The sequence below is a fragment of the Lacerta agilis genome, chromosome 15 (genome assembly GCF_009819535.1).
Source record: "Lacerta agilis isolate rLacAgi1 chromosome 15, rLacAgi1.pri, whole genome shotgun sequence".
NCBI lineage: Eukaryota > Metazoa > Chordata > Lepidosauria > Squamata > Lacertidae > Lacerta > Lacerta agilis.
Genome location: NC_046326.1, coordinates 11,779,488 through 11,790,463, shown reverse-complemented (window position 1 = coordinate 11,790,463; position 10,976 = coordinate 11,779,488). Strand labels below are relative to the sequence as shown.

At 46.6% G+C, this 10,976-nt stretch overlaps 1 protein-coding gene across 1 annotated transcript in view; it reads right to left on the bottom strand.

Annotated features, from left to right (window-relative positions):
• Window positions 1-5,494: 5,494 nt before the first annotated feature.
• ESAM (endothelial cell adhesion molecule) overlaps window positions 5,495-10,976 on the bottom strand; it is a 72,326-nt gene continuing 66,844 nt past the window's right edge. The window contains exons 3-6 of the mRNA XM_033172512.1: window positions 10,621-10,895; window positions 9,077-9,225; window positions 7,801-7,939; window positions 5,495-7,241 (exon numbers count right to left, since the gene is read on the bottom strand). Coding sequence (XP_033028403.1) covers window positions 6,773-7,241; window positions 7,801-7,939; window positions 9,077-9,225; window positions 10,621-10,895 — 1,032 coding nt within the window. The 3' untranslated portion in view covers window positions 5,495-6,772. The remainder of the gene's footprint in view (window positions 7,242-7,800; window positions 7,940-9,076; window positions 9,226-10,620; window positions 10,896-10,976) is intronic.

The following is a 10,976-nucleotide window of genomic DNA, read 5'->3' as shown; positions in this document are numbered from 1 at the left end:
GGGCATAGGAATTCGTTCACACACACCCCCTAATATATAGTCCGGCCCCCCACAAGGTCTGAGGGAAAGTGGACTGGCCCCCGCTGAAAAAGTTTGCTGACCCCTGGTTTACCCAGTACACTCAACATTACATAAAGCTGACCCCACATTTTGATAGGAGACTGTTGGAATCCAGATGATTTAAAACACACACCTACCTACCTGTGATTGGGCCAGGTGTGTGCATTCAGTTTAGTCCTTATGGGAATCTTCCAGAGTCCAAGTAGCTACATCCTCTGTGAGGGACAAGAGGTAACCTAGGAAGAAAAATATCATGGGCTCTTGTACCTGAGCCCGGTTTTTTGGCTGGGAAGGGCGGGGTATAAATAAAATTATTATTATTATTATTATTACCTCTCACCCAAACCAACAGTGAAAAATTGGGATATGACTTCTCTTTAAGGAAAAAGTAAACACTTCTGCACAGATGTACAAGAGACAGAAAGAGATAGAGAGGAGTTGCTGCACTCTGGAAAGACAAGACTCCCCACTTCCATGTTGTACCTCTCCAAGGACAGGGCAAATTGGTTCTCCTAGTTGACAGTTGACGTTATATGTGCAGGGCTCAGATTGGCTTGTGCTTGTGATGTCATGAGACATGGAGCTTTGCAACAATTTAAAACTTTACTATGATCCTACCCTCAAACTTCCTTCCCAATAAGGCAACAAATGAAATCCTTATTGCTTAAACATTTCAGCTGGTGGCAGCAGCTGTCCCCTTCATTGCCACTGTCCTGCAGCTTGGTTTGACTATCTGAATGCACACTGCCTTTGAAGAACAGTCAGAAAGCAGTTACAGGATGCTGTGGTCCAAGGGCAGATGTTTTCTTGAGGATGTTCTTCTATTATCATTTTAGTTCCATTGGCTCTTGGCCTGGTTCCAAGTCTAATTCAAAGCACACTTCGAAACCCTTAAACCAAGGATGGGGAACTTGTGGTCCTCCAGATGGTGTTGGACTACAACTCCCATCAGCCCCAACCAACAGGAACGAGGGGAGCTGTGGTCTAGCAAGAGCTGGAGCACCACAAGTTCCTGATCCCTGTCCTAAATCATTTGGGAACCATCTGCTTCAACATGACCCTGCCTGTCCACTGTGGTATTTTGGATCTTCTCTGCATCCTGTCACCACCAGAAGCATCATTGCTGAAAACATGGATCAGGACTTCTTTGGTTGCAGCACCCAGACTGTGAAACTTCTTCCCCTGGAAGGTCCTTCTGGCCTTTTCCTTGTCAGCCTCGTGGCATCTAGATGTCAGGGCTGGACCATGGCTGGGAGCTAGACATGAGTCAGGAGGTATGGGACAAACTAATAGTCAGGAAGCAGGAGCAAGACAGCTGTCAGGACTAAAGGACAGCAAGGATACAGGAATGCACCAGAGCTCAGGAAGAAGTTGTTGCTTGAATGAGGAAGTCATCCTCTGCTCCACAGATCTAATGGCCAGTCTGAATGAGTGGATTCAGTCTCGAACCTGAAAGCACTTCACCAAGGAGGCTGCCACCAGCAACTCAGTACTGATTCCCCTGTGCAGTTTGGCAGCATGCAGGTGTTCCTTTGTGTGCAAAGTGTGGCATGGGGCTGTTTAAAAGCCCTTTTGCAAACACCCCTGTGCTGCTCTTTAAACCTTGCAGAAGCTGCCTGCCTCCTTGCTGGCCGCCCCACTTTTCAACCATACTGGACCACTCTGGCTGGACTGACCAGATCCAGGGTTATCTCTCAAACCAGTGTAGCTGGCAATCTAGATCCAGTGTCCATCCCTAATATTTTCCTCCTGTTTAATCTGGAGTTACACTTCCCAGAAAAATCCATTGTTGGGGGGGACCCCCAAAGGCCTCTTGCCAGCACCTGATTGCAATGTTTGAATGACCTGCTTACAATATTAAGTCCCCACCCATGCAGTGAAGTTATTAAACTGAATCATCCATTTGCATGCTCCAGAACGTAACTAGATGGCAGTTCGACTCCTACGCATAAACGCAGGCTTCAGAGTAGATGCAGTGATACATCTGGGTTTTTTTAAATTGGAAGCACAGAAAGTTCCATTTATTGACTCTGCAAAGGAAATACAGATCAGACTGGGAGATTAATTATTAACAGAGCTGTCAAAAGAATCGGGCGGCACCTTCCCAGCACAAACATTATTCCTCAGATAAGCTGAGTACAGGGCTGATGACAACTTTCACTGAATGGTTCTCCTAGCCCCATGGTTCCTAACATGGGACCAACCCCACAGGGGGGCAATTTAATTTTTAAGGGGGGGCAATTTGATAATGTTTGGACCAAGTTCATGGCCTTTTAGGCTTCCTCCATGTGAATAGGAGTTCACATGGAGGATTATATGTCACTGGGGAGGGGGGTGTAACGAAATGGACCTAAGTTAAGGGATTTTCAGAAATCCACGGTGTTTTATGAGTTAATGGGCACCCCAGTTTGAGTGGCAGGTATCTCATGGGAGGCGGGACATTCCACTCTTTAAAAGGAGGGAGCAGCCGTTAGTGAGAGGAGAGTGGTGTCTGGAAGAAGGAGGGCGTGGGGCCAGGATAGTGGTGGATAGGTTAGGATAGGTTGAAGATGTGTATATGATGCTGAAAGAAAGAGTTTACACTGTTATGAAACTAAGCTTATAAACCATTGCATTACTGAAACCATTATGTTCTGAAGGAAATAAAGACTTGTTATTGTTGAGCTAAGAAAGTATCGTCGATTATTTGGTCCAGCGAGTTATGTATGCTCATGAGGAGGTGAACTCAGGGAAAGGACAAAACTGACCTGCAGGGTGATAGTTTGTGTCTTGGAGTTCCCTCAGGAAGCGCTAGCGGGCGGAAACGTTGGCATTGCCACAGAGTTGCTAAGAGGGCTTAGCTAACTGATATAGTGAGGGATCTAATGAAAGAGAGACCCTGAACTGTAGGCAAAGAAGAGTTTAACCCCTGAAGCCCAGAGCAGAGGATATAACCGGCCACGGCAGCTGGACAGGAAAACTCCCGTTACTAAGAGATTCCCAGATTATTAATAAAAGGGAATTGATATAACAGACGGACCTCAGAGGGACAGGTGGGGTGGGTTGAAATTTGACCCAGAACACCTGATTAGAAATTCACTTAGTAACAAGGGGAGAGTGTGAAGTGAAGGTACGTCGCATCAGGATCAGGATCAGGATTTTTGAGATGCTTAGGTGGGGCATGGCCAAAAAAAGGTTTGGAACCACTGTCCTAGGACATCTTACAAAATTTCTCCAGAGAGCACAAAATACTCTACCCGGACATTTAGCTGTTCCAGGATTGGCTGTTTGTGGACATGGGTGCAACATGAAACTTGACTTGACACATTTTGGCATCATACCTAAGGTTATGAGTTCGAACAGGGGAACTTTCTGTGACATCTGGATCAGGTGGCATTGTGAAAGTCCTGAACCTGGCTGTGACTGGACTCAGGTAATGGGCTGGATGACAGCCAATAACCTGAATCCCAGCGAGATGGAGGCTCTGGATTCGAGTGTGCCCAGGTCGGGGAAATTGTCCATCTATATGGGGTTGCGCTCACTCTGAAAGAACAGGGGTGCAGCTTTGGGGTTGCTCCTTGATTCAGCATTGCCTCTGGAGGCTGAAGGTCTTATGTATGTGCAGGAGTACCTGCTGTCAGCCTTGGCTGGTATGCCAGTCACAATGGTGGTCTAAACCCGGGTAGCTTCTGGACCCAATAACTGCAACGGGTTGGGGCTTCCTTTGGTTAGGAAGCTGCAGCTGGCATAAAACTCTCCTGTGTGGCTGTTCTCTGGGGCAACCTATGGACAACTTATGACACCCCTGTTAAAAGTCCGGTCAAAGGCAATTATGGGGTTGCGGCGCTCATCTCACTTTCAGGCAAAGGGAGCCGGCGTTTGTCCACAGACAGCTTTCTGGGTCATGTGGTCAGCATGACTAAACTGCTTCTGGTGCAATGGGACACTGTGACGGAAACCAGAGCGTATGGAAACACCGTTTACCTTCCCGCCGCAATGGTACCTATTTATCTACTTGCACTGGTATGCTTTCGAACTGCTAGGTTGTCAGAAGCTGGGGACAGAGCAACAGGAGCTCACGCCATCGTGGGGATTCGAACCACTGGCCTTCTGATTGGCAAGCCCAAGAGGCTCAATGGTTTAGACCACAGCCCCACCCGCATCACAGCTGCCAGTTTGATACTGTGCTAGATTCAAAGTTTTGCTACAGGTATATAAAAACCTGTGCAGTTCCAGACCAGGGCGTTTGAGAAGGTGTCTCTCCAGCTACATTCCAACCTGGTCACATACACTTTTTGCAACATTGTGCCAACAATGTTAGATTGCTGATATTTGTTGAAACCTTTTCTTTTCACCTAAGCCTTCCCAAATCAATCTATTTTATTCCTGCTGTTTTTAATTCCTGCCAATTTTTCTGTTTTAGTACCATTCTAGGATCTTTAAGCGATTCCTCTATAGTTTAATTAATTTTGCAGTTTGCTCAGCTGGGTTCAGAATTATTTTCAATTGCCCTCTTAAAGCATGGTTTCTAATTGAAATCATATGGTTGCAGTTTTATGTCAGACACCTTGCAAGGTCATTTACCCTGAAAGGCAGGCTGAAAATATTTAAAAATAAATACGTTAATTATAATGAATAAAGCAATCTGCTCCGAGGTGGAACTGCTTTCATACACAACAGGCCACAGAAACAAACACTTTCCCCAAAGTTTTTTTTTTTTTTAATATAAAAAACAAATACTTTTATTTATGAAAAATAATATGTTTTTCAAACTGTACATAAAAATATTTCAGTGCTTTCCTAGCTTCTCATGTAACAGAAGGATCTCATTACCATTAAAAAAAATTAGCCAGCATGAAAATGGTTAGAGGACTCTAGCCAGGATCCACAGACCTGTTGATATCTATAAGTACTGTATAAATTATGTGCTAGATCTACTTTTATATATAAAAAAAGAAACAGAAGATCAAAAGTCCATTGAATAAACATAATTGCACAATATGTATTAAAATACTGAAGGCGCCCTTAGAGAATCCATTGTTAGGATATTCTGATATAAGGTTACATACAGCTTAGTTGCAGAAGCTTTTGGGAGGGGCAGGAAGAAGAAACATCTTATTAATGAAGATGCACATCCCCAAGGCGGCACTGTTGACCAGGTACAGTTCCTCTGTGCATCACAAGGGGGCAGAAGAAACCAACCAAATATTCTCCGTTCCTAAAGCCAAAACTGCGAGGATTCATCCAAAACTGGGCTTCAAGTTATTGTGGGAGTATTTTGAGGAGAGGCTCAGTGACACAAGGAAGCTGTTTAGAAGAAGGGACAGTCGATTCAGGGGTTACTCAGAGAAAACAAAGAGAAATTGCAGGTTAGGTCCAATGTCTGCGCTACAGACATTCCCCCACTCACCCCGGTATTTGCAAATCAATTTTGAAATAGCTTTTTTTAAACAACAACACTATTTGCAGTTGTAAAACTTGCATTTCTTTCCTTATTTAAAAATAGCAGTAATAGTTGGTCACCTATATGGCAACAAACAGAAAAGCCAAGGGCACCCTCCCTCCCTTTGCTGGCCACTTTTGTGCAGGGGGATTCCTGCTCAGTGACAAAGCAAATCACAGGCTCTCAGCCTAACCTGCCTGGTCTCCCCTCCCAGGGACTCTTGATAGCGAACAGAAAATGATCCAATTGACACACCAACATTCATATCTGAATAACTGGGAACTGCAGGTGGCCAGAGGGCTCTTGCTATTTCGAGTGGCACCTACACTGGCCAACAAGGTTGGAATACTATGAAAGACACCCCATTCCATTCCCCCACTCCCGATGATAATAATAATATAAGCAATTTCAGAACAGAAAGTGGACTACCGAAGCTCTTTGTCCAGGGCTGGGTGTCCTCTGTGCCGAGATAATACTAATTCTGCAGCAAGAGACAAGCTGCAAACATTTTGCAAACCAAACTAATGTGCATTCATTTCCTTTGCTTGCCTAATTCATTCTGCTTCAGCCAAGTTATGCAGAGCGGCCAATGATCTAAAGGTGCCCCAGACATTGGATATCCTACAGCGCCCTCCTCTGACTCTGAAGAATCTCCCATGGTCTAGAAACTTGAAAAAAAGGAGAGGTGTCGTTCTGCAGCTTTCCCGCGCTAATTCAAGTTCAGAGAACACACACCCCTCTTCCCTTTAACCTAAACTGCAATATTTATTTGCCATCGCCTCCAGAGCACCCAATGCCCTCAAATTCTTTTGGACTGCTCCCAGGAAAGGTGGGGGCAAGGAAGCACCCCACTCTGGCTGCAGGTTTCAGATCAGCCCTGGCACATTTTTTCCAAGTGAAGATAGCCAATCCCAGCACAGCTGCTTCCTCCAATAAGAGAGAGACAAAAAGGAATGAATCACATCCTGCATAGCAAAGCAAAGACCCTCTGGTATTTGTTCGAGTAGATGCAGCCTCTGCTGCCAAGAGAGCTCTCGGACACAACTCTGGCACCAAGAGGAAGAGTTCTGAAAGGTGTTACAAAAAAGCCCGTCTCACAAGTCCTTGCAAAGTCTCATTGATGGCGGTTCCTTGAAAACTGCTCCTTCGAAGGACACACCTGCAAAACCTCGACCAGGAGCTCTGAAGGCAGGCAGGCAGGCAGGCAGGCAGACATCCCAGAGCCAGTGCTTCCAGCCTCTCTGCATCGCATGGGATTGCTAGAACCACTTGGAGGGCGCTGCCAAGCCCTTACACCAAGGATCCCGCTTGGCTCTGAGCAGGCACCATGACGGGTACGGCCCCCATGCGGCTCAGGGTGGAGGAGGTGAGCCCTTGGGTGGGGGCGGCAGGCTCGTGTAGTCGGGGGGCCTGTGGCTGAGCCCCGTTTGTCCTGTGGAGGGTGTTCCTATGGATTGGCACATTGGCGTGGTGGCAATGGACCCCGTTTGCCATTGGTGGGAAGTAGAGGGGCAAGGACTGGCTGGAGAGGCTGGGCGTCGGCGTGTGGGTCCCGCTGCGGTGGTTGCTGAAAGGGGGCTTGTAGCCCACCGTGCTGCCAGTGGCTGTGGTGATGGAGGCCGTGTCTGAGGGCGGCTTGGACGGGTAGAGTTTGTGATCCCGGGTCGTGTTCATGGAGGACAAGGTGCCATTTTTGGAGACGATATCAGAGCCAGGACTTTTCGCCCAGGAAAGAGTCTTTGGGGCAACAGCATCTTCCCTGCAAAGGTGGGGAAGGGGAGAGAAAAAAGACAAACTAGTGAGGGGAAAGGAGTGAGAGGAAGAACCTGTCCATTTTGGTTTCCTGTTTCTGTTATGAAACAGGTGATGCAACCTGATCCTAGCGCTAGCTTTTATTAAATCTGTTTATAGATGAGCACAAGAATTTACTGTTTAGAAACTACCAATCTTTTTTATGTCTGCAGGTGGAAATATATTAATACAATACTGGAAAACAGCTACTAACTTAACTCTAGAAGTATGGTGGCCTAGACTATGGAACAGCTATTGTAGATATAAATGTAAGAATATCAAATGGAAATAAAAAATGCATTGTACCCGAATAAATATCAGGGAAGGGAGAAATAAGGGACAATTTCTCCCTTCCCTGAGATTCATTCAGGTATAATGCATTGTTGATTTCTGTTTGATATTATTGCACTTGTTTCTTTCATAGACAGCAATCTGTTCACTGGTCTTCTGCTGTTGCGTTTAAAAGAAGTATTTCCAAACAGCTTTTATCCTCTTTAGTCATATTTAAGAACCTTGTTTTCACTCACTTGATCTCATTGGCCATCTCCTCCTGTGCTTCTTTCTTCTTCCTTCTGTAGAAGAGCATCTGAAGTGGAAACAAAATGATCAGGCCAAGTCCAATGAGGGCTCCTATGACGGCACCAGCCACCATGGCTCCATTGATCGCTGCAAAGGGAGTCACAGCAGAGAGAAAACAGAAAATGGTAATAAGAGTGAGAAGAGAAGAGATTCCAGGATCACAGCCGTGGGAAATCTGATAGGAACATAAAGAAGGGCCCTGCTGGATCAGACCAGTGGCCCATCTAGTCCAGCATCTTGTCCTCACAGTGGTCAATGAGATGCCTATGAAAAGCCCACAAGCAGGAACTGAGCACAACAGCGCTCTCCCCTCCTGTGATTTCCAGCAACTGGTCTTGAGGAGCATGACTTCCTCTGACAGTAGAGATACAACACAGCCATTGAGGATTGTTTTCAGGCGGCAGAGGAACCAAACCCCCACAGCAGGTTGTCAGGAATGGACAAGGCAAGGACAAGTCCTTACCTCCTGCTTTTATTCAATATTCACAGAGAGAAGCTTGGAAATGCAGCCTCTTGGAATAATGGTGTTGTCCCGAGTGAATCTCCACCCCCCTCCATGTCTCCCACTTCCTCTTGAGTCATTGCTATGGGTGCTGCTACATGCCCTCTGCCTTTGAGCTCTTTGTTCTCCTACTTTCAAGGCTCGCTGGGGTCTGGGGGGGGGAGGATCAGGAATCCTTTCTAAAGACACTGAGTCCATCAGCTGTCTCTCCCCCCCACTGGTGCTTCTTCTTCTTCCTCCTCCTCCTCTCCCATTATTTCCCAGTTTTCCCCCTCATCTGCCTCTGTGACCTCCCTCAACCCCCTGTTGTAATTCTAAACTGTCTTTCTCTTCTCTGGAAGGATCAGGCTAGGGAGGCGGTCTCCACCATTCCTCCTCTTCCCAGTCCCTGACATTAGTAGAGACTCAGCTACACCTGTCAATTATAACGTTTAAAATGTGTTATAAAAATGTGACACCGGATAGCGCTACAGAGCAGCAAACTATCATCAACAGTAAATTGCATTGGGAGCTGTATAGTGTTTTTATAGCGTTTTTCATATCTGTGTTGATCTGGCCCCAGGATGCAGCACAGGCCCTCTTCTCCTGACTAGGGAGTCATGTCAAAAATGTGTAGCAGGAAAAGAATCTGGGTATGGAAGAATTAAGAACCCTTGACGCTTCCATTTCCATGCAAAGGGATCACTGGCAGCTCCGTAGGGTGAAGCCAAGATTGCACTCACGTGGATACACCTCCAGGGCGATGGTGCAGCTGGAAGAGCCAGCATCGCTGGAAGCATTGCAGAAATAGGTTCCAGACATACCCGCCGTGAGGTTGTTTAGCCTCAGAATCCCCCTCTTGCGGTCTGCAAAAATTACAACAGAAACAAGGCTTCAGAGCAGCAACTTATTTTGGTTGGGATCTGGTCTTTTCATCCAGCGATATTGTCCTAAAAGCATAGAATGAGCTCTGCTGGGTCAGGCCAAAGGCTTATCCAGACCAGCTTCCTGTTTTGTATAGAGTGTCTCTGTAAAAAGAACACAAGCAGGGCAGGAGCACAACACCCACTTGCTCCTGCCTGAGAATCCCGGAAACTGTTATTCAAAGGCATACTGCCTCAGCTATCACAACCAGTAGCCATGGATAGCCTTATTCTCCAGGGACAGATCTACACTTGTTGTTTATAACGTTAAAATGCATTATTAAAATGAGACAGCAGAGGGCGCTGCAGAGTGGCGAACCACCGGCAAAGGGAAACTGCCACTGAACCTTATAGAACGTTCAATTTAATAATGTTTAGAAGATCAATGTAGATCCAGCCCAGCTGTACACAGGCTGCGTTTGCGCATAAAGCTAAACCGCCATTTCTCAATTCAGAGACAAAGCTGAACCCCTCCTGTACTTCAAACGTCTTTACGTCTAATTTAGGCTTGGGGAACCTGACTCCAGCTCCCATCAGCCTCAGCTAGCATGGCCAATGATCAGGCATGATGGGAGTTGTAGTCCAACAATATCTGGAGGGCTACAGGTCCCCCCTCAAGCCTTGTCCTTAGATGTAGTCTTTGTCTTCATCTGTGCAAGAGGTATTAACTCTCTGTAAACTGCTTTGCGGTTTGTTTACAATTAAGCAATGCACAAATTTTATGATATAAATAAAATTTATTAATTAATGACCCCTTGAGCCCTTATAGTCCATCTATAATTCGCTGAGATCCTCCAGCCCTGATGTTTGGTTAGCCTTCACTAAGGACCGAAGTGGTAGACCCTGCCCTGTGGAACTCCCTGCCAGTAGAGATTCATCAGGAACCGTCCCTCCCTCCTTGCAATGCCTTTTAAATACTGCCGTGCTTTAGACAGGCCTTCACAATATGAGTTTTTCTTTAAACCAAGCAGCATCTACTTGTGTTTTATTATAGAACCATGGAATTGTAGAGTTGGAAGTGACAACAAGGATCACCCTTGCAATGCACGACTCTTTTGCCCAACCCACGACCCTGAGATTAAGAGCCTCATGCTGATATTTCAAATTCCATCTTCTAGATATTTAAGGACCAGTTGTATTTGTTTTATATGTTGTAGGCTAGGTTGTTATATTTTATGAAAGAGTGGATTATAAATATTTTTAAAACTCGTTTAAAAAATTGCAGAATGCTATTGCATGGGCTCCCCAAACCCTCTGTACCTCTGTCCTCTCTCTTCTGAGGGAAGCCTACCCAGTTCCCACAAGCTTTCCTTACAGGACCTGCTTTGCACAACCTCAACCATCTTCGTGACCCTCTCCATCACCCGGGGCGGAACACCGAGGGGCAGGGCGAACCACCCGGTGACACACGCACGGCATCTGAACGGACTGTGCACACACGGCTGCCCATACAGGCGCCCATACAGACGCTGTGTGCAGGGGCGGAGGAAGCCTCCTCGCTACCTGGGGCAGCAAACGGAGGCACCCCCTGGGGGCAGGGCGTTGTGATGTTGCATTGTGACGTCGCGATGGAGTGCGTCTGCGCAAAATGTCGTGCGTGCGCACTCCATCGCCGGGCCGCTGCTGCTTCCATGGCGACCTTTCAAGCCACAGAGCTAAAAGGCGGCTCGTGGGGCTGCTGTGCACAATCGGTGGCTCCCTGCCGATCGCGCCCTGCAGC